The sequence below is a fragment of the Halichoerus grypus genome, chromosome 6, assembly GCF_964656455.1.
Source record: "Halichoerus grypus chromosome 6, mHalGry1.hap1.1, whole genome shotgun sequence".
Classification (NCBI taxonomy): domain Eukaryota; kingdom Metazoa; phylum Chordata; class Mammalia; order Carnivora; family Phocidae; genus Halichoerus; species Halichoerus grypus.
In genome coordinates, this window is record NC_135717.1 from 163,257,367 (window position 1) to 163,280,811 (window position 23,445).

General features: G+C 40.0%; 1 protein-coding gene across 2 annotated transcripts in view; it reads left to right on the forward strand.

The window, feature by feature from the left end:
* Window positions 1-23,445, forward strand: part of POLR3B (RNA polymerase III subunit B) — a 104,064-nt gene that overhangs the window by 21,773 nt on the left and 58,846 nt on the right. For both annotated transcript variants that reach the window (XM_036083135.2, XM_078076515.1), the window contains exons 10-13: window positions 5,374-5,496; window positions 10,578-10,697; window positions 12,390-12,524; window positions 21,543-21,704. In XM_036083135.2, coding sequence (XP_035939028.1) covers window positions 5,374-5,496; window positions 10,578-10,697; window positions 12,390-12,524; window positions 21,543-21,704 — 540 coding nt within the window. The remainder of the gene's footprint in view (window positions 1-5,373; window positions 5,497-10,577; window positions 10,698-12,389; window positions 12,525-21,542; window positions 21,705-23,445) is intronic.

Below are 23,445 nucleotides of genomic sequence, written 5' to 3' on the forward strand. Positions count from 1 at the left end.
TTTTCTTTTTAGGATGATGAAGATGATCATAATAGCAGTACCATTTATATCGGCAGGGGGATGGGGAGCTGGAGAGAATTCTTAAATGTACTTTTTATTATCTCCCTTCAGGGTTTATATTTTTAAATCACAGAAGTAACTTTGGCTTTTCTTGTTGGGGTCCCACAGGCCCCAATGCGGTGCCTTCAGTGTTGTTTTGCAGATAGAGAATTCTATCTAACTGTGTAAAATTACATCTCCAGTAGAGGGCAGTGTGTTCCCATGCATCCAAAAGACTTCCATGGATGTTTTAGAGGCTTAAAGAAGTTTAGGACTGCTTTCCTTAGACCAGAAATTATAAACTAATTACAATGCACATAGTCTTACATCACTCACATGGAAAATACATCACTAGACACATGGACACGTTAAGATCAGAAAACCTCTATCAAATACTTTTTCAGCTAGGTAACAAAATTTTGATGAGACAGTTTCTTCTGTCAAATTTAACATTATGTTGCATATGTACACGTGTTTATAGCCAGCTTAAATCCTTTTTAGAATGGGGCTATAAATTAACAATATGCACTTTTATATAACCTGTAGTTGAGATTTCAGATTTCTCCTTTTCTGATTATAAAACAGTCCTTGAATTGTACAAATTTAGAAAGCCACTGAAAAGTAGAACTACATTTTTGGACCTGTTTTTTCCAGACCCTTTTTGCTTTGGTAATATGCACATTGATATTTTTTTTTTCCCCACTGAACAGTGAATTGTGAATAGCTTTCCATATCTATAAATACGGATCTTCATCATCATTTTTAGCAGGTGTCATACAGGAATTACCCATGGGTGGTGTAATCTGTTTAACCAATTTCCTGTAGGGGGACATTTAGGTGTCCTTTTCCCCCCAAGTTTTCACTCTGATACACAAACCTGGATCTTCTTCTACATACATATTTGTGCATATTGCTGAATATTTTGTGAGACTTAATTCCTGGGAGTGGAATTAGACGTTTTTTAAAAAACTTGGGCATGTTGCCTAAATTTTCTCATGAAACCTAACCATTGCATGCTGGTCAGCAGTATATAAGAATGAAAACAACTATTTGAATTTTTTCAGTTTAAATAAACAAAGTACATCGGTCACAGTCCCGTTTTGTAGTCTCCTGCTAGAGGGATGTTTTAATAGCCCGGTGGAATCTTGTCTGACAACTTCTGTGAAGACTTTTCCATCTGGGGAGCAGCACAGAATATGGGAGCTCTTACTAGCATCAGGCAGATCTAGGCCAAGTTCCAGTTTCTCCACTTGTTAGCTGTGTGACCTCAGGCAGATTTCCCAGTCTCCCTCCATCTCGGGTAACTCCCCTGTAAAGTGAAAATTTTCACCTGAGAGGGTTGTCCTGAAGAGCAAAGGAAGAGATAGTGTATTTTTTGAAAAGTGGACGGCCTAGAAGGAAGATACTCTTTCTTTTGCCTTCACTCTGCCTCCACATTCAGTGTCAGGAGCTGGGGAAAATAAACTGGGGGAACCAGGAAAGTCACATCATTTCTCTTTTTGTGTTGTGTGGCCCTAACACAGACCTTGACAGTCATTAGGACTTGATGGTTGTTGATTGTAACCAACAATTGGCTAAAAGTGACAGAAGCAGCAGGGTTTCCAGGTTCCATGCTGGGTCTGAATATGACGGCTAAAGCTTTTTAAGACCTAGATCAGCCTTATTTATGGACTTGAATCACTACAAAGGTTCTCTTGCCCATGAATCTTACCCACTTTACATTTTGTATTCCCAAGTATTCAGCAGATGCTCTGTGATGGCCTCTGTAGTCTGAAAGTTTTTACAGAAAAGAAGATCAGATTTCAAGGGAGCTGGGCATTGTTCCTCGGAAACGAACTTACATTGAAATTTTTGATCTTTAAAGAGAAAAAATTGCAGAGTTAAAGAGGGCCATCACAGTTCTTTTATTATTTGCTAAGACTACTTTTAGTCATAATAGATTGATTCCTGTCTGAAGAAAGATTAGATTTCTGAATATTAGGTATTTTAAGAACTTACTCCCTTTCCCCCCCTCACATAGTATATTTCAGCATATCACCGCCAGTGGGCATGTTCTTCTCTTCTCTCATTAGTATTCTGTCTTTAAAAGTCACACTAGTAGTCACACTTAGTGGGTATCCAAAGAGAAGACTTCGTGCCGCTTCTTAAAGAGCGTACGCCCTTATTTTTGCTCTGTCTTAGTGGTGATGGCCAGACTGGGTGACCTTCTGCTGAAAGGTATTATCTCTGCTGTTTCTTCATCGGGTTATTCTGTAGCATTTGTTTCTGACTTGTTAGTTAGGGGAAATGATTTCAGATATCTGGAGGACAAAGAGTTCCATATAAAGCTAGTCTTCAGATGTCTAAATTATGTCTGTAAAGCAAAATGGTTGGGCATTTTGCTGTCGTTTCCATAGCAATATGTCATTTATTTGTAGCTGTGACTTCCCAAGGCTAAATAGTCATAAAATCAGTTTGGTCTTTGGAGCTAGAGCGCTTTTGATGATAACCTGACTGAGTTATCACCCTGTAGTTCAGTGACCCGATATAGGAGTTTAGTCCTTGTAGAGCAGAGCTTTGCCACTGATCGTTCTTTCTGCACATATGGTGTCATTTACCATGTACTTGGCGTATCTTTGCTTCATGGCTTAGAAGTATTTGGAAGGCCTAAGCAGTCTGTTTAGATCCATGTTAGAACACTTGAAAATTTTATGCAGTTATAAAATTACTGCTCAGATCCAGCTTCGAGACAACTTGAAGCAGTAATCCATATGTCAAATGAGGAAGGACTTTTTCACTGCTATTAAACACCAAATATATATAGTCTTTTTCACTTGGAAATTGCTGAACTAAAAATTAATTATTAAAATATTCCAGGTGGCTTCGGTTCAGATTTAGAGGTTGATCTGCCTCAAAGGGGGCTGATCCGGAAAGCTACTGCCCGTTCAGCTCCAGTATTTCCTTTCTGTTGCAGCGAGACCTTCTCCTGCTATATCGTTTTGCATGCTCGGATTGGCATCTGCCCCATGTAGATCTCTTTTAGTGTTTGCACCTTCCCCCTGAGGAGGGAAGCGCGTTGCTTACAAAGATTTATTATCAATCATTTGAGAGAAGGGTGACTAGATTCTACTGCAAATTACTTGCCTTGGTGGTGTTTTTCGTGTATTTTGATTCCGTTGAAACCCATATAACACTCTTTCGGGAGATTGACAGGCAAAAGTTAATTTATATTCTAGTTAGCTTTTCACAGAGAAATATTCTCTTCTCGCTGGCTTGCAGGCCAAGGAGAAAATGTAGACGGGCCTACATACATGCCATCACTGTCAGAGCAGATGCACTACTGTCAAGGGATAATCTAGGGCTTTTTTCTTCATTTGTTTAAAAATTAGAACTGATAATTTTTTTTAGGATTGCTCTCTTTTAATCCGTGAAATGCTGAGTGTTTTAGTGAACTTTAAATTTTTAATTATATTTTTAATATTTTTAAATAGTGGAGTTTGTCTAGTGTCCATTTGAACAAATGCATCATATCAAATTAGAGATAAAAAGATGAAAATTAAAGTATAGAAAAGAGATGTGTGTTGTGAGAGCATCTTTATTTGTTTACTAAATACAGTTTTGAACAAAACAAGTTCTACATTTACGAATTTTTGTTAAGTTCAACTAGCAAATTTAATTCCAAAAGTTGGTCTGTTATCTGTGCTGTGTAACAAATTATAGCATAGTTTCTGTTGGTCAGAGATGTGGAAGTTGCTTGGCTGGGTGGTTCTGGCTCAGGGTCTTTGATGAGTCAAGATGTCAGCCAGCGCCGAAGTCACCTGAAGGCTGGACTGGAGCACGACGGGGTCTGCTTCCATCGCGGCTCCCCCACAATGGCATTTGGCTCCTCACCATCGGACCTTTCCATAGGCTGCGTGAGTGTCTTCAGGGCATGGCCACTAGCTTCCTGCAGAGGAGCTCTGTAAGAGAAAGAGCGAGCAGGAGGCTGGAGCTATTCATAATCAGGACTCCACAGTTGTACTCTGTGGCTTGCACCTTTTTTCTATAGAAGTGAGTCATTAAGCTTAGCCTACACTCTAGAGGAGGAGAATTAGTCTTTACCTTTTGAAGAGAGTGTCAAAGAATTGTTGAATGTTTTTTAAACCACCACAGTTGGCCTAAAGGGGACATAGCAGATATTTACCTTCCCCCCCGCCCCCAAAAGTTTCAAAACTTTCAGTTTACGTCTGATCCTGAAGTATTCAAATCGAATTTCTGGATCACAGATTACTCAAATTCAAATGTAGAATTGTAGAATTTTGCATCCTCTTGTTCCCAGAAATGAAGAAACAGAGGTGGACAAGGTGGTTCGACAATAGTGGTTGTGAGGCCTGTCACTGACCTTGTTTTAGGACAGACACCTCAGATCCCTCGACTTCGAGAGGTGCCCTTTCCACCGTACTCTGGCTTATGTTCTCGGTGTTCCTCCCTCTCCCTCGTGTGTGGAGAAGTGGGCACCAGAGCATCGAAGCGTAGCTAGACAGTTATCCCCGGGTTCCATTTTCTCTGCATAGCTGAAGGAAGAATTTTAATGCAAACATAACTTTTCCCGTAACTTCTAAGAAACAGATTCTTTCTCTGCCAAGAGAGGTTTAGTGAGATTATGCTCTATTTTTTGATATGGCAGAATTCCAGGCAAATGTGTGAAGGAGTGAGCCATAGTGCCATATGGAATCTACAAAGACCTGCGTTGCCGGCTGCCACCTTGAAACACTTAAGATAAGTGGGTTTCTTAAACCTCCTAAGTGTGTTTTTAGTTTTTTTTAAAAAATCCCTTCTTAAAAACTGCATAAAGTAGCTTGATATCTCTGGAATAGTGAGGTAAAACATCTTTTAGGAAAAATTCTTCTGGCCTAAATGTGAATGAGTTGACAATTCTCAGAAAATTTAGTCTTGCGACAAAACTAATTGGAGTTGTGTTTATTTTCAGCAATGCTTATTTTCTGATTTACTACTCTTTGGCTGTTTTGTTTTAATTTTTCAGTTTGCTTTTGTAGCTGTGACCAGTGTCTCCGCTGTACCTTCCTACCTCCTTTTTCACGATGACACTCACAGGATATTTAAACATTTTAGAAGATTGCACACATGCAGAAAAGTGCTTGAGAATGTTTGTTTTCCTCTTCCCAATCAAAATTTCTGTTTCAGGTTCTTCTGCAGCTTGGGCTGGGGCTGCCAATGCCAGATGGCACCGTTTCTGAGAAAAGAGCTAGCTTTTGCTTAGAAGTAATACCCACAAACAATGCCAAATTAGCATAAGCAAATGTCAGTGCGTTAGCACAAAGCCAACACTCTTTCTATCTTTTCTTTCCTTCCTAGGCCATGGGTGTTGAGAGTGACCAGGAAATTGTACAAATGATTGGAACAGAGGAGCACGTGATGGCTGCATTTGGACCCAGTTTGGAAGAGTGCCAGAAAGCTCAGATTTTCACACAGATGCAGGTGTGTCTTCATGTCGTCCTTTGCTGTGAAAGGGAATTGGAGATTTAGTGCTGCTCATGCATAAAGCATCGATGCAGTGACTTCTTGGGGTGCAGGTGTGGGAGGAGTTGGGGAGTTGGGAGGAACAGTAGAGAAGCTTCTTTGACTTGTGTTTTAGGAATTGGAGGAAGGAGTTTGTCTTGATAAATTATCGGCCTACGGCGTCTAACTTAGAAGGGGGATGTGTGTCCAAGAGGCTTTTGTCCTGATATAATAGCAAGTACTCTTTTTTCACTTATTCGCCTGAGTGATATATGTTTTTGTTTTTTGGGTTGTTTTTTTTTTTTAAGATTTATTTATTTATTAGAGAGAGCGAGTACGCGCCCAACAAGCACACAGCAGGAGGGGCAGAGGGAGAGAGAATCCCAAGCAGACTCTGCACTGAGTGCGGAGCCTGATGTGGGGCTCCCTCTCACGACCCTGAGATCATGGCCTGAGCTGAAGCCAACAGTCAGTCACTTAACCTACTGCGCCACCCAGTTGCCCCAATATATGTTTTTGAACAACAGCAAGTCTAGTGTAGATTTCTTTTCCTGCATTTCTTCTCAATTTCTCTTTTTATTCCCTACTTCCAGTTGCTTTCAGTGTTCAGTTGTATGTGGTCTCAGCCCCTTTTTCTGAATTCCCAGTGTCATCAGCAAGAAAAGCCAGGCTCAGAAACCCTTTACCAGAACAGAGCCTTCGTCGACCTGCTAAAGAACTCGTAGCTGGAACTTGGGCATTTTAGGACAAGATTAGTTCCCCACCGTCATATATATGCTAAACATAACAAAAATAATAAATAATAATAAAAATAATTGTACTTCCTGCCCTTGTGACAGGGAGCTCTCACAGCCACACTTCGGATGCTTAGTCCCCCATTCGTAAAGTACTTTGCTAAGTATCAGTCAGTGGGGGCCTCATAGCCATCCTGGGAGGTAGGGAGTCCTGCTGGAGAAGCACCACAGACAGTTCTTACTTACCCGTGTGTACACTGTCTAGCCTGTGGGGTACTTACAACGAGGTATAAATTCTAGGCTGCTTTTTTCTTGTTACTCAGGATGCTTGTAGAGTTAGCATTTTCCCACTTACATCTGTTAGTGTGTGTTCTGAAAATCACACCACTATTGATATTTTCATGGACTGAGCCAGACAGACATTTAAAGTTAATCATCCTATGTAAGTGTATGTAATTCCAAAGCACAAATCAGTAGGGATTATTCTTATCCCTGCCTCCTTCTTTTGATGCAGCTGAGTAAGAGTCAACTCAAGTTCTTGGGCAGGGCAACATCAGGAGAAGTTGTTGGGATTTAGGAGCTTCTATTTTTGGTCTTTACTGAAAATGAAATATTTAGGGAGCATGAGTCTTTGTTACGAACTGGAATTATATTGTCCAAGGGTTCTAAGAACATGAAGAGGAAATGTAAAGAAGTACCCAGGAGTTGGCTCAATTTGGGGAGATACACTCTCTCCTTTAAAGCCGTGTAATGCTCGGGAAGAGCAGTTTACCTTCATGATCCCTCAGTGGATTCAGTGAGATCCGTTTTCCCTTTTATAACAAACAGCATCATTGTTGCTCAGATAGCTCTATAACCCTAGCATTGTAAAGCTGGGTGAGCAGGGCTAAATAGTGGGTTACAAATCATTTATTTCTCCTAGATAGGTGCTGACAGAAAATGTTAGCTAACTGAATGAGAGAAGTTCAGTTCAGGATGGGAATATGCAAACAGAGGTGTAAGATTGACATTGCTCATACTGTATGCTGGATTAGAGCACAGATTAATAATTTGCAACTAAGAAGAGGCTTTCGAGGCATGGGTAATCCAAAATGGTTGATAAGTGGAACATATGAGTTAGGGCAATGTGGATATTGTATGTTTTTCTAAGTGAGCTTGCTTTATCCAGTACTGGTCCCTACTTACTGCTAGGTCGCCGCGGCAAGGGTTGGCACATCTGAGTTTATCTTACACTCTAGAGGACACTAAATGGAGAGGATCCTAGGTCTGATGTCCCGATCTTACCACAGAGGAGTTCCATTCCTTTCCCGGCCCTGAGCTAGTCATCAGGAATCAAAGAAAAAGATGACACAACATCTAGTAGGAGTGACATACCTGTAAATAGTTAAAATATAGTGTGGTCTGAAGCGGAATGAAAGCACTTAGTTCTTTCTACGTAGGGAATTCACAAAGCAGAGAAAGAGGAGTGGGGTGAGGAAGTGACGCCTGAGCTAGGTTTTGAAGCACAGAGATTTCCCAGGCACATAATCATGGACAGAATTCCAAGATAAAGAATCAGGAATCCCAGACCTTTCTTCTGACTAACTGAAAGCCAGTTTAAAAAAAAAAAAATGCATTCATTGTTGTTAGAAAATTGTCCTCTTCTTTAAAAACTTTTTATGGTGGATAAACTTCAACATACACAAAGTATACAGAAGAGTATTATGAACCCTCCTGTGCCCATCACCCAGCTTCAATAATTACCAACACTCTGCCATTTTTGTTTCGTCTAAATCTCCACCTACTCCTCACACCCACTATTTGATTAGTTTTTAATACTTCATTTTTTAGGTAGAATTTATGTGTGCTGAAATGTACAAATGTACATAATTTTGCATAAGATGTAGAATATTTTTCCATTACCCCGGGAAGTTCCCTCATGTCCCTTCTTAGTCCTTTTCACCTCCCTCCTTTGATTTTCTTCCCCACTGTTCTGATTTTTCACCACAGGTTAATGTTGCCTATTTTAGAACTTTATGGAATTGTGAAGAATATACTCTTTTTGCGTCCAGTTTCTTCTGCTGAGTGTACCGGGTGATATTTTATGTCATTTGTCCATTATTGCTGAGTAGTATTCCATTGTATGACTGTCCCACAGTTTATCTTTTCCTGTCGATGGACATTTCGTTTTGTCACTCTGGGTCTTATGAATAAAGTTACTATAAACATTCCTGTACAAGTCTTTGCCTGAACAGGTCAGCATGTCTCTTGGATAAATACCTACAAATAGGATTGCTGGATCAAAGAGCAGTTGTGTGTGTAACTTTTATAACTGCTAAACCTTTTCCCAAAGTAATTGTATCATTTTGCAGTCCGTTCTCCCCTCACCGCCCCCGCGCCCCCCAATGTGTGAGAGTTCTGATTGCTTCATGTCCTCACCGACTTTTGGTCTTATCTGTCTTTTCAACTTGAGCCATTCTACTAGGTATTGGGTGGTGTCTACACTGCTATGGTTTTAATATGTATTTCCCTGATGACTAATGATGTTGGACACTTTTCATGGACTCACTACTGACTTTGTTCATGAAGTATCCAAATCTTTTGCTTGTTTTCCTCACTGAGTTGTCTTTTTATTTTTTTTATTATTTTTTTTAAAGATTTTATTTATTTATTTGACAGAGACACAGCGAGAAAGGGAACACAAGCATGGGGAATGGGAGAGGGAGAAGCAGGCTTCCCCACAGAGCAGGGAGCCCGATGCGCGGCTCGATCCCAGGACCCTGGGATCATGACCTGAGCCGAAGGCAGACACTTCACCAAGTGAGCCATCCAGGCGCCCTGAGTTGTCTTTTTAGTACTGAATTTCAGAGTCCCCTTTTTAAAAAAAGTATCCTGGATATAATTCCCTTGTCAGATTTATTATTGTAACTATTTTCACTCTGTCCATTGCTCCCCTATTCATTATTGTAACTGTGTCTTTTGATGAGTAGTTTTAATTTTGATTAAATCTAATTATCAAGAGGTTTTTGTTGTTTATCTTATGGTTATCAATTTCTGTGTCCTGTGTAAAGAAATTTCACCTACCCTAAGGGCAAGAATATATTCTGTTTTTTTTTCTAGAAGCTTTATAGTTTTAGTTTCTATATTTATGTCTAAAATCCACTTAAATTAATTTTTGTTATTTGGTGTGAGGTAGGGGTCAAAGTTAATTTTTTACTTTGTAGATATTTAGATGTAGATATTTCAACATTTGTTGAAAAGATTTTCCCCTGCCTGTTTAATTGCTTTAGCACTTTTGTCAAAAATCCTCGGACCATAAAAGCATGGGTTTATTTCTGGACATATTTTGTTCCATTGATCTGTCTGCCCTTATGCCATTCTCACACTGTCTTGATTACCATAGCTTTCTAATCAAAAGCATGTAGTATAAATCCTCCAACTTTACTCTTTCAAGAGTGTTTCAGCTATTCTAGGTCTTTTGCATTTGCATGTCAATTTTAGAATCAATCGATTTTTGTTTTTTGGTTTTTTTAATCTTTCTTTTTTAAAGATTTTATTTATTTGTCAGAGAGAAAGAGAGAGTGCACACAAGCAGGGGGAATGGCAGGCAGAGGGAGAAGCAGGCTCCCTGCGGAGTAGGGAGCCCAATGTGGGGCTCGATCCCAGGACCCTGGGATCATGACCTGAGCTGAAGGCAGACGTTTAACTGACTGAGCCACCCAGGCATCCCTTATTTTTGTTTTTTAAAAAACCTGCCAGGAGTATTAATTTCCAGGAACAATTACGATGTGTCTATTGGTCAGTTTGGAGAGAATTTTAACAGTAAGCCATTTAATACTATTAAAGCTTCCAGTCCATGAAAACAGCGCAACCCTTGATTTACTTAGGTTTTATTTTCCCTCAGGGGTGCTCTGCAGCTTTCAGGATAGAGGTCTTCACATGGTGTGATTCCTTTTTGAGGGGAAAAAAGTACAGCTCCAGAATATTAACTGTGGACTGTGGTTCTCTCTGGGTGGAGGGTTGGTGGCTTTGTATACATAATGTGTATATATATGTGTGTGTATATACACATCTTTTCACTTGTATATTCTAAATTTCCTACAGTGATCATGTATCAATTTTGTAGTAAGAAAGCAAATTATAAAAAGGGAACTAGTTTAAGGGGCAGCATATAATGCTACTTTGTTATTGATTCAAGACGAATGTTGATTTTTGACTAAGCCTCATGCAGCATTCTCTGTAGCTAGGATCCTCATCTTTTTGTTTATAGTGTTTTGTGTGGGTAGGTGTTTAATAAATTCCCTCCGATGGGTGTCATTCAAACATCATGATATTCTGTTTTTATAGGCATTAAAATACATAGGGAACAAAGTAAGGAGGCAAAGGATGTGGGGAGGTGGACCAAAGAAGACAAAGATAGAAGAGGCAAGAGAGCTCCTGGCTTCTACCATCCTGACGCACGTGCCGGTGAGTAGCACCTGTGCAGCTGAGAACTGTGGTCCTCCGGGGCCCGTCTGCTGAAGAACTTTGAGTGCAGGTTTACGTTATTTAGTTCCATAAGAACAGAGAGAGACCCTAAAAAGACTGGGCTGCCCCCTGGAAATCACCTTCTGTTATCAGTAGTTTATTTGAACTTCGGGAATGTTAGCCGTATGCTGTCATTAGCATCGTGTTTATTTTCTCGTGGGTCTTGTTTCAATCTAAAATTAGTTTCCTGTATTCAGACATGTATGAGTGCTGCTACTCGATTTCATGGTTTTGAAGGACAGAGATGGTGTTAGATGTTTTTAAATGAAACAGGCTTACAGTGCCTTGCTCATATACTCTCTTTTATTGTAAAATACGTAACATAAAATTTACCATGTTTAAGTGTACAGTTCTGTGGCCTCGAGTACATTCTCACTGTTGTGCTACCATTACCACCATACTTTTTAAAATCCTGGATGGTTCACCTCTTAGACCTTGAATTTTAGAGGTCACATCGTCCAGCCTCCTTTACTTGCAGTGAAGATGCTCGGGTCCAGACAAGCTGGATGGTTTGTCTTGTCCCCCAGCTGGTTACTGGTCAGAGAGAGAGCTAGAATCCATCTTCTCACCCTTGATGTAGTTGACCCTCGAATAACACGGGTTTGAACTCCATGGGCCCACTTACAAATGTGTTGTTTTTTTCTTTCAGTAAGTATAGTACAGCACTGCAAATGTATTTTATGATTTTCTTAATAAAATTTTCTTTTGTGTGTGTTACTTTATTATAATAAAATAGTATATAACAATCAAAGTATGTGTTAATTTACTGTTTATGTTCTCAGTAAGGCTTCTGGTCAACAGTAGGCTAGTAGTAATTAAGTTTTGGCAGAGTTAAAAGTTATACACAGATTTTTGAATGTGTGAGGGGTCAGTGCCCCTAACCCGTGTTGTTCAAAGGTCAGTTGTATTTACTTCTTATTCATTTATCATTAAATAGAGGTTGGTCATGTTGGCATGTGGGGTGTGGGCAAGAGTAATCATTCCTCTCTAATATAACGTTACTCTTTTTCTAAGTGATAGAATTATTTGTTAGACAATCTTGCTAACCAAATAGTTTGGTTTATAATGAGTTACCACGTGTATTTTTCATGAATGATCTAATTCAGGGGTTACATACTCTACCTTCAGGAGTTGATCATAAAGGAAAGTCAAGGGCTCTGTGGAAGTGGACAGTGACCACCTAAACACAGGAATTTCTTATTTTAAAACATCTTGCTGGCTAAAAAACATACAGATCTCTGATTCTGCCCTTGGGCTGCCAGTTGTAGGTGTTTTGAGCTAATTCAAAGAATTAGAAAATTCTTAATATGAAATCTGGGGCTCAACGGAATTTTAAACTCCTCTGGATGACTGGAAAGACCATTTAAAAGTCAAAAGCAAGAGTGAGTGTCTCTGGCTCTCCAGTGCCTTTCCAAGCAGCCCTCTGTCCCCAGCAGAGTGTCCTGGCCTTCTGCCCTGGTGCCTGGGGACCCAGAGAAAGGAAGTGGCAAGTACAAGTTCGCAGATTGGCCCAAGGAGGGTTGGCGGGCGCCACCTCTTTGGAGGAGTGACATGACATGTACAGGGAAGGAAGGAGTTGGTAGTGGTTAACATGCATTGTCTCCGAAATTTTTTCTAACTCCTGAATTACAGGTTAAAGAATTCAATTTCCGAGCGAAGTGTATCTACACTGCTGTGATGGTGCGAAGAGTAATTCTGGCCCAAGGAGATAATAAAGTGGATGACCGAGACTACTATGGTAACAAGCGATTGGAGTTGGCAGGACAGGTGATTGAATTACTTTATGTCAGCAGGCCTGAGCTTCAGGTGTGGGGTTCAAGGTTTTCCAAAGCATGCATGCTTCCTCGGAATCCCAATATTAAATAAAAGGGAAGCCTCCCTGCCTACTTTTCCTTCCCCTGCAACTCCTCTGTGGAATTACGGAAGTTTGACGGCTCTACAGAACCAAGTGTAGCCTCTTGAGCAGGGCTCTCAGGATCCCTGGTATCCTGCATCAGTGCACCTTTCCAGCCTTGCTTCTGCCCAGACAGGCCACTTCCACCTTCCCAAGCACACCGGGATGCTCTTTCATCCTCCCTGCCTTCGAGTTAGTGGTCCCTGCCTCGTCTCCCTCTTCCCTCCCCCTAGTGAGGAGCTCCTGCCCATTCTTCATTCTTGGAGTCACCCTCTCTGAAACCTTTTGTGAATCCCAGGAGAAGTTAGTTGCTCTGTCTTCCAAATGCCAGTGGCACTTGGTTCAGGTCTTTACTTACATGCTGAAGTATACATGATTCTTCACCTGCAAGCTTCTTCTTAGACAGTAAGCTCATTGAGGACAGGAATCACTGAGATTCATCTCTCGAATCCCCACGTAAAGCTACTAGGCACCAGAGGATGCGTCAGTGAGTGACACTCTGTGAGGCACCTGCTTTCAAACGTGCATTTTGGTAGGAGAGAGAGACAGTGAACAAGTGAACAGGAAAGAAATGAGATAATAGGAAACAGTCTTATGTGTTTAAAGAAAACCCCAAACAGGCTAATGTTGAGAGCTGGGGTGTTGGTGGAGGAAAGGGATGTTACTTCGTCAGGATGATCAGGAAAGATCTCTTTGAAAAAAGTATGTATTTTAAGCTGAGCCCTCAGACATTCCTGCCTAGACTTGAATGAGAAGAAGTCCGTCTCTCGCAGCCTTGGGAACTGCATTCCAGCAAGAGACCCTTGCGAGTGCGTCTGTCCCCGCACAGTTCCGGCCTGGGGAGCTGGAGGAGGATCACTAAGCTGGACTGCATGAGGTGTGGGGATGAGGAGGACATTGGAGAACTAGCGCGTGGGCCATGGAAGGGGGTTTGGATTGAGTTTTCCATGCTGTGGAAAACCATTGAAGAGTTTTAACCAGGGAGATGACAGGATCTGATTTTCAGTTTAGGAAGATCAGATTTGGAGACGAACAGGCCAGGAAGTGACCCAGTTCGGAGGCTGTGGCAGTATTCCAGATGACAGATGATGGTGGCTAGGATAACAGATACTACAACTAAAATTTAAAAACTAGGATTAAAAAATGATAGCAATTTTAGATTTTAGAAAAGGGTTACTGTCTGGACTACTGGAGAAGTTGTGTGTGGTTAATGGTCAGTGCTAGCAGGTGGGTTTTTCCGCCACCTTCAGATTGACCTCTGTTCAGGGTATTATGGTATCCCCACCACCATCAATCCCAATCTTTACAGTTTCTTAATTGGAAAAAACCATGCTGTTAAATGAGGCCATTAAAAAAATGTTGATTGTTTAGAGGAATAAGGAATGGAGTCAGGAGAGGAGAGACTATCCTGTTGCTTAAAAAATTAGAATTAAAAAGAGGGTTCCCATGTGCAAGAAAACATTGCTTTATAAACAATGTAAAGACATAAAAGGCATTGTGTTGGCAAAAATGTGTAAAAACAATAGCTGCTAATTTCACACCCCATGGGACGAGGGAGTATAAATGTGCTTCAGCTTTAGATAACAGCGCTGCCTCCACTGGCCAAGTGGGTTCACAGAGCTTTCCCTCAGTCTTTCTGCCACCAGAGGGCTGGCAGGCCGGCCGCCAGTAGAGGTGTGAGCAAAACCTACCGATTTCAGGCTTAATCTTTTCACCTACCTTTTCTTTTTCGGTAATGTGTTCATTATTTGCTGAGCATTACTCTATTCTTTGTCTGCGAATTTTTTGTTTCTAATGCAGCTTGCTTTGTATGGGTGAGATATGGAACGGCACCAAAAATCCGGCACCCAGGAAAGCCAGGGATTTTCACCCTGTGACAAAAGACTGCCGTCTTGACTTCAGAGATTGCCTAATCCCAGCTGTTCTGATAATGTAATTAAGGCTGCCTAATGTCTTTAATTTTGCAACCAGTTTGTGTGAAAAGGAGAATTTGGCACTCTGAAGGCTTAACACTAAATAGCAATCTCAAGGCGCCTAATTAGAATTCTCTGACATTAAGCTAATTGGTGAAACTGTATTTCAGCAGCTTAACTTCTTTATTAATTTTTTTTAGCATTTTCATTGCAAATCAATTGATGAGCTGTCAGCATTTTTTTTTTCCCCTTAAATATAATTTGCTCTTTAGTGTTCCTGTCGTAAGAAGGCAGGAAGGCCTCGTACCAGCAAGGAAAGGTGTTGAATATTATCACCAGCGCTTCATCTCTTTTAATCATTTTACTCTTGACCTGAATAATGTGGCTTATGGTGCAGCGTGGCCCTGTAGTCTCTCACTGCCCTGTGAACTGGAGAACGGAATTTCTCTTAAACCGAAAATCTAGAGGTGGAGAAAGAAATCTAATGAGGCAGTCGTTCTGTTGAGCGTGCCCTTGTGTTTTACTTGTTTAGGATGAGGTGCGTTTCCTTGTGTTTGAAGCAGGGGGCCACAACGAATTCAGCTGGAGTCCAAAAATCTCTGTCATACTTTGAGACACAAAAGTCTAAGTGTAAGGGGCTAATTGAAATGGAGCCAGGCTTCTGTGGTTTAGGTGAAGGGCACTTGCTTCTATCCAGGACGCTTACTCAAGTCCCCTTTTGCCAGTTTGCACAGGAAGTTGCTGCAGTGGGGGCGTCTTCATCCCACTCACCCCTCCGCCCCTGCTTCCATTCCCACATCCTTCCTTCCCATGAGTGAAGCTGCTGGGTCTGAGTGGGAGAAGGGATTAAGCTCTCCGAGGAGGAAGTTTTCTTTTTTAGAACACTTCTGACATGGTACATGCAAGTCGAGGATCCTGGCTTTCCTCTCTGCAAAGCTGATTTTAGTAGAAAAGTGGAAGGACATGCCTAACTTAAAATCACATTCCACTTGGGAAATTCTTACTTCAGTAGTAAGGTGCTCGAGGAGAAGACTCTTTGGCTTTCAGTATCTTCTTCCTTGTGAGGCCAAAAACTACCTACGGGTTAGAAACATTGAAGAATATAGTCAGTATGGAACTTGGAAAATCTTTAGCTTACCTGGTTTCACTGAGTTTCAGAATTCCCTTGTAAGTAGACAGTGTATATGTCACACCCCTGTGATATTACTTTAATGCTTTGTTAGGTAACTTACATTACAGATATGTCAAGCTTTTTTCTTCCTCTTTTAAAGGGAAAAAAATGCCTACAAAGGGGAAAAAAAACGAATTAATTTTACAGAGGAACTTAAGTACTTGTAATATCCATTATATTTGATTATTGAAGAAGTGTACCTGCTATTTATTAGTAGTGAGCCACCTCTTTAGTTTCAAGAACTTTTTATAAATGGTGTTCTGGTTGTCTGTTGCTGCTACGTTGCATGCTATCCCCAAACAACCACCATTAAAACATTATTAACTCACAGTTTTGTGGGTCAGGAGTTCAGGCAGGATTTGGCTGTTTGATTCTTCTGTTTCACATGGTGTTGATGGAGGTCAGTTGGTAGTGTTCCGCTAACGGGTGTGGGGAGGGCTGGAAGGCTCTTGGCTAGGACCTGACCTGTCCAGTGCTGTGCCATCGGGTGGCTCTGGGCTCCGCACGAATGCTTCCCATGAATGAGACAGAACCCATCTGGCCTTAATGACCTAATTATTTATCAGCTTTATTTCTACTGTATTGGAAGAAGCAGTTACAACCTCCACCCAGACTTGGGCCACACCTCAGGGGTCAGTCAGAGATTTGGGCTAAGTTTACACACATAATTTGGGGGTTTTCTCCCGTAGCTCAGATCTTTTTCATCTGGGTCTTCAATCCAGTAAGATTGCGGGTCTCTGTCCGAGGTTTAGCTTTTCAACGTACCTTGGACCCTTCTTACCAATGTGGCCTCCCCTTAATTGAAAAGCCTTAAAAACAGGAAATGCACCCAGTGCCAGTCACTTCTGAGAAACGTTGGCTTTCCTCCAGTTTCTGCCTGCTTTTGGACAATTTCCGGTGACTTCAGGTAGTTTTAATAGTTTGTCTGGAGTTTATTATCAGCAGGTGAGTCCATCTGATAGGAGCTACTCTACCAATTCTGGAGACAGAACCATCCTGTCTGTTTTTAGGACTTCCTATTCCATTTCATTCCATTCCATTTCATTGATTTGGCTTCTGTGCTTACACTGTTTCAGATAGTCACCATGGTTTACTATCATTTAATTTTTATTACGTAATTTTAACATGAAAATAAAAATTGAAATGTTACATATGTCGGTTACGAAGGGTACGAACAAAATCACCCTCAGAGCCGCTCTCAAGTAATTCTTAATAATCAACCGTTATTAATACCATTCCATTTACCGATGTATTTCTTCCTTATTCTATTCCTCTTTTTTCCCCCATCCTGAATTTTTGCACTTTTTTTATTACATCATTAAATTTTTAATTTAAAAAATTTTAAATATTTAAATATTTTATTGCAATATAAGTTTTGCTTATTTTTGAGTTTTGTAAAAATAGATTCATACCATATACATTTTTCTGTAACATTTTTCTTCACTCAGCATTGTTTTTAATATCTATATTGTTGCATGTCACTGTACTTCCAGTTTTATATTATATTCTGTTGTATATATGGAATATGATGTGATATAGAAGATATAGATACATTTATGATAAAAAACAAATATATTTATGATAATTTATGATAAATAACATAAATGTATTTATGATGAATAACGTTTATGATAAATCTTCTTATATTTATCATAAATAAAATATATTTATGATAAATATAAATAATATATATTTATGATAAATAATATATAAAGATATATATTTATGATAAATAAAGATTATTCTACCGATCATTCCTTTGTATGATTTCCCTTTTAAAAAAATATTAACATTCTTATATTTTCTGGTGCCCACATGCAAGAATTTCTACAAATAGGAATGCCTAGTCCTGGAGTCAAGTTAAATCTTCAGTTTAACTGGAGAATGTCAAACTAGTTTCCCAAATATTTGTATGTTGTACTATGTAGGAGTTCCTCATGATCTCCATCCTATGCCTTAGTATCAGACTTCGAACACTTTTCCCTCGTGGGTGTAAAGTGGCGTCTCCTTGTGGTATTGACTTGCATCTTTCTTATCGATTTAAAGATTTTTTTTTTAAATTCGGGATTTTGCTCACGGTATCCTCATGGTGTCTTTATGTGTGTATATATATATTCCTCTATATTTCTCTCTCCTTTAAATTTCTTGTAAACCAGGAGTTAAATTCAGAGGCTAGATCTTTTTTTTTTTTGGCTAGACTGCTTCATGGGTTGCATTGTTCAGTTGGCCGTTGTATCCTGTCCGGAAGAATATGACTGGTTGTATCTACGCTTTGTGTCGTTGGAATTGATCACTGGGTTTAGGTGTTTGGGGCCCTGACTCATCTTTTGTAAAGTTCCCCATCAGCTTTTCTTCTGATGGTTTTAACAGCTGATGATGATCATTCCATTATCCATTGTTTGATTAGGGCACGCAAAATAGTGATACCCTAATTTACTCTTTCTGCTTTTTTTTAGCTAGAATTTTCAATAAAGAATACTTTCCATTATCATCTCTTTGGTTACTCTGAGACATAATTTATAGGGGAAAGGCAGGGTAAATGCTTGCTAGATTTTTTTTTTTTTTTTAAACCAGTTTACGGAATACTGATTTAGCTCGCTCGTTTCTTCCACAGAGGAAGGGGTTTTTTTTTTCTTTCTATCAACATAAACTTAGGAGTTTTAACATTTTTATTTTAATGTTAGAATAAGCATCTCCATTAAAAAAAAAAGCCTGCTAGTTTTTTTATTGAGATTTTGATTAAATTTATAGAATAATTTGGGTTAGAATTGACATCTAAATAATACTGAGTTTTCTAATCCGCGAACATAGTATATCTTGGCTATTGAGATTCTCTTTAATGTCTCTCAGTAATGTTTTAAATACAATTTCTTTTTGGGTGGCTCAGTCAGTTAAGCGCCTAACTCTTGGTTTTGGCTCAGGTCATGATCTCAGGGTCATGAGATAGAGCCCTGCATTGGGCCCCGTGCTCCTCATTGAGTCTGCTTGAGATTCTTTTTCCCTCTCCCTCTCTGTCCCGCCCCCTGTTCGTGCTCTCCTTCCCTCTCTCTCTCTCTCAAATAAATAAATCTTTATAAAAAATTCAAATAAATTTCTTTTTGTATACTAACCTTGTATCTTGCAGGCTTGCTAAACTCACTGGTTCTAGTAGTTTTGTTTTTTTTTCTTTTTAAGACTTTGGGATTTCTTATGTGGACATACAGTTTATCTGCAAGTAATGACAGTTTTACTTCTTCCTTTCCAACATTTATATATTTTCTTTTTCTTGCCGTAGTGCACTGAATGGTACCCCCAATACCGTGTTGAATAGAAGTGGTAAGAATGGGCATTCTGTCCTATTCCGCAATTCTGTAAAGCAAAGATTTCAGTTTCCTGCCCTTCCCTATGGTTTCCGGCCCCTGCAATGTACAGTGCAGGATCCTTGACCCAAGCATGTTTCCTGTTCCTCTCCCAGGGAAAGATGCAGTTTGGCTTCTCTTCCTCCTCCATCTGGCCTTGTACTTTTTCCTGGAATTGGTGGCCAGAGGGTTTGCTGGCCTTCCTCCAGCAGTAGGTTTGCCGTTGCTTATTACTGGATGTAAGGCTTATGGTGGGAGCAGGGGGGCTTTCCTCTCCAGCCTCAGGGACAGAAGGCTTCTATCCCTCTCTCAGTGCATGTCCCCTTTATCCTGGAACTATATTGGCAGGAGGGTTTCCTGACGGTTCATCTGAGCAAAAGTCCAGGGAAATAGGTTTTTTTGCTTGTTCCAATGAAAGAATCTTTTTCAGTCTTTTGTTTGACTCCAGTCTTTTGGGAGCACTCCATGGAAAAGAACTTGTGAGTGCAGATCCTCTTGTGTCTGAGGTTCCGAAGGGTTCTAAGCTTCCATGGTAGCTCACATTTGGCATTTGAGAAGTCCTTAAAATTTTGTCCTATTTCTTCTGCAGCAGACGTCATCTCTGTCATGTGTCCTGTCTCTCCCTAGACAGACTGTCACCCCTTGTATTCAGTTCCCCTGGGTGCCTTGCAACCTTACCTCTCAGCTGGACTCCAGAAATAATATGATTTTTGTAGTTGATTTATCTTTTTTTATTATTAGAGTGGAAGGGATATTGTTTTCTGGCTTTCTACTTCCTACTGGATATGGAATTTGCAAATCTTTCTTAAGCCCTCCACTCCCTTCAGATCCTAGCCTTCTTTCCACCTCTGCTGTTCATCTGTTTCATGAAATCAGTCATTAATACTGTCATCCAATAATCTTAGCGTGAGGGCTTAAATACTTTATTTTTTTTTCTAGCATAGGCTGAACTGTCTTGTTTCAAACTTTACTTTGGTCTCTGTTGCCTTTACATCATTCTCTGCTTATGTAGACTTGTGCCCAGACCACTGGTCTGAGGATTGGTGTGAGTCCGTGGTCCAGTTTTCACTGGTCTGGAGAAGAATGAGCAAGGATGGCTGGTATGAGTTTTATCAAGCAAATTGTATTTACTTTTTTGTGGTTTTCTTCTGAGATTATTTGCTCTGCCATTTTTTGATGTTAAAATGTCCTTTTGAAAAATGAGATATGATGTCAGAGTAATTGGTGGGTATTGTATTATAACCTTTTTATAAGAAGATATGACACACAGACAGAAAAGTGCCTGAAACATAAATTTCAGCTTACCAAATTGTTACAAAACAAATACTTTTGTAAATAGCACTCAGATCGAAAAGTAAAATCATTTGAACACTTTAGTAGAAGTCTCCCCCACAACACGCTCCAGACTGATCAAAATCCTCCCCCTAGCCTGATTTTTATGGTATTCATGTCCTTGCTTTTCGCTAGAGTTTTGCCATAGAATTCGAGTTCAGTTTTGCTGGTTTTAAGCCTTATGTAAATGGAATCATACCATACATATTCTTTTGTGTGTGGCTTCTTTCACTCAATATTACACTTTTAAAGATCCAGCCATGATCTTGTTCATTTCATTTCATTTTTGTTCATTTTCATTGCTTTATAGTGTTCCATCATTTCAGAGTATGCCACAATTTGTCTAACTAAATATTATTTGTATGGCTTTCAGTGTTTAGCTCATACAAATAATGCTGTGAACATCTTGTATCTGTGTACAGACGCACATTTCTGGAGGGCAGTGATTCTCAAGGTGCCCTTCCCCCACCAGCAGCTCTGGCATCTCCTGGGAACTCGTTAGAAATGCAAATTCTTGGACCTATTGAATTAGAAACTGTAGGGGTGGGGCCAGCAATTTGGTTTTAACAATCCTTGATCGTGATTAACATGCATGCTGAAGTTTGAGAAGCTCTGCTGTGGGGATGTACCTAGGGGAGGAACTGAGGAGGCTTAGGGAAGACTAGATTAATGGCGAACTGTCCTCTAAGTAGTTGTACCGATTTACATTTTTACCAGGGATATAGGAGAGGTCCAAATGACACCACATCTTTGGTGTTGTCAGACTTTCTTTTAACGGTAATTCTTCTCCCACACCCCCTTTTTGGGGTTTTAGTTATCTTTATTTGTAAAATTAAAACTTAGGTCACTGGTCAGTGAAATCTAAAAGTCTGGAAGTGACTGGTCTAAATTAAATGTCTTTGAGTGCAGAAATTGTGTCATCGTTTTTTTTGCTCTTATTCCCAATGCCTAGTATGGTGATAAGCACATAGAAAAGTACATATTTATCAAATAGAATTTTAAAATATTTCTTCATTATTAAGCAGTTTCCCCCATCGTTTTTAAAAAGTTTAGTAAACACCTAAAGTTTATTAAATAGACTAGTAATGCATTTTGAAAGTTCACCATATATATATATATATATTTTTTTTTTTTTAGCTTTTATCACTACTTTTTGAAGATTTATTCAAAAAATTTAATTCTGAAATGAAGAAGATTGCAGACCAGGTGATTCCTAAGCAAAGAGCAGCTCAGTTTGATGTTGTGAAGCACATGCGTCAGGACCAGATTACCAACGGCATGGTGAATGCCATTTCTACAGTAAGTCTTCAGTCATTTGTTCAGGGTTTTGTGACTTAGTTATATATCTATTCCATGGAATGGAAGTTTAAAGGACTTGGGGACTCTAGGTGAAAAAATATATTTAAAGGTTGTTTACAAATCATAAATTTTCTACTTTGAAAGACAGTGTACAGTTTAAATGTTAATCACTAGGAATTTTGCTAGTATGTAGCTTTATTGCCAAATTATAGTCCTTGTTCTATAAGGCGATAAGAAAACAGATCCTCTTAAGTAGAGGAAAGATCTTTTTGTTTAACTGATAATAGCCATTCTTTTAATGGATACTTCTTCCCATTTTTTTCTGTAATAAAACTGACATAGTGCAAGTAGGTTTATTAATGATAACTTTTGTCCAAAACAATACAAAATGTTTCATTTCATTGTAGGTTTATTTTCCTCAAAGGGCTATCAGCTGTTCCTCACGTGAGTGATGAATTCAGGCCTGGGCAGCTGCTGTCTGTGCAGGGCCCCTGGCTGTTCATAAAGGGTTATCAGATGGGTTTTGGCTCCCTTTCTTAAAGCATCACAACTATAGGTCTATCTGATGAAGTCTAGTCGTGTTTTGTATGCCAGACATAAAATTGGTTTTACAGATGGGATTTCACCCCAACAGAATGGTATGGAATAACACGTCGATTCCCTTAACAATGAAAGAATTAGTGGCAGACTTGCTGCAGCGAGCGTCTTTAGAAACTAGCCAGCGGGTCTGTGCGGGCAGCCCCTGCAGTGACAGCTCCCTCTAACTGGAGCTGACCCGGGGCCTTTGTGCCCGCCCTAGGCACATTCAACTCTTGTGGCCCAAACGTGTGTGAAAGTAGATCCCCGGATATTTGAGAGAAGCCTCCAAAGGGCGCTTGAACACACGTCTGGTAGAATGACTTCTTGCTTCCCGACCCATGGTTTTCAGGTCATGATAGCTTTTTAGAGTAGTTCTTTTGCCCCTTAGTGACACTGCTTTACCTCCTTGAGAAAACTGCTTTCTCGAAAAGTCTGCAGTAGACCTTGTTGCAGGTGGACCCCAGTGCGTCGGCATCCGGGAGAGGATCAGCTTCTAAAATTCTGTGTTACCATTAGTAGCATATTTTCAACAAATAACGTTTTCTCAGAAGAGCAGTTTTAGACTCCTTGTCTGTTCCTCTTCTCTCCCTTTTGTAAGACTCGCGCAGAATACAAGAACAGATCCTCTTGTTGGACATCTTGGCTTTACTCCCCACCTACTTCCTATTTGCCAGCAGCTGCAGCCTTATTTTAGCTCTGTGCAGAATATTTATTTACCTTCCTCGCGCCTACTCTCTGGGCACCAGTCGGTTTACCAAGCTTACCCCCTTTCAGAGCAGAAAAGGAGTTAACTGAAAAAGCAACAGAAGTTAACTCGTGGAATAAATGTGTTCGCTCTGTTTCTTTGCTGTGTAATGGACAGTTTCTTCCTATATTTAACTCTCTTCCATGTTATCGGAAACCTCAAGTTTCTGCAGTGATAGATATTAAATAATAATGATTAAACTTTAGTTTGTGAGGGAACTCCCCCAGAGTCCCATATTTTAATTCAAGCACATCACCTTATCTCCTTCTGAAACTCAAGCAGTTTTTCTCCTGTTAGGGTTTTTAGCCAGGGATCCATGAGTCCTCCCTGGAAGTGGGATGTAAAATCTTGTGTTCGAGGGCCTACGTGCATTTTTCCCAAGAGAACAGACATAGCTTTCATCAGAATCTCAAAAGA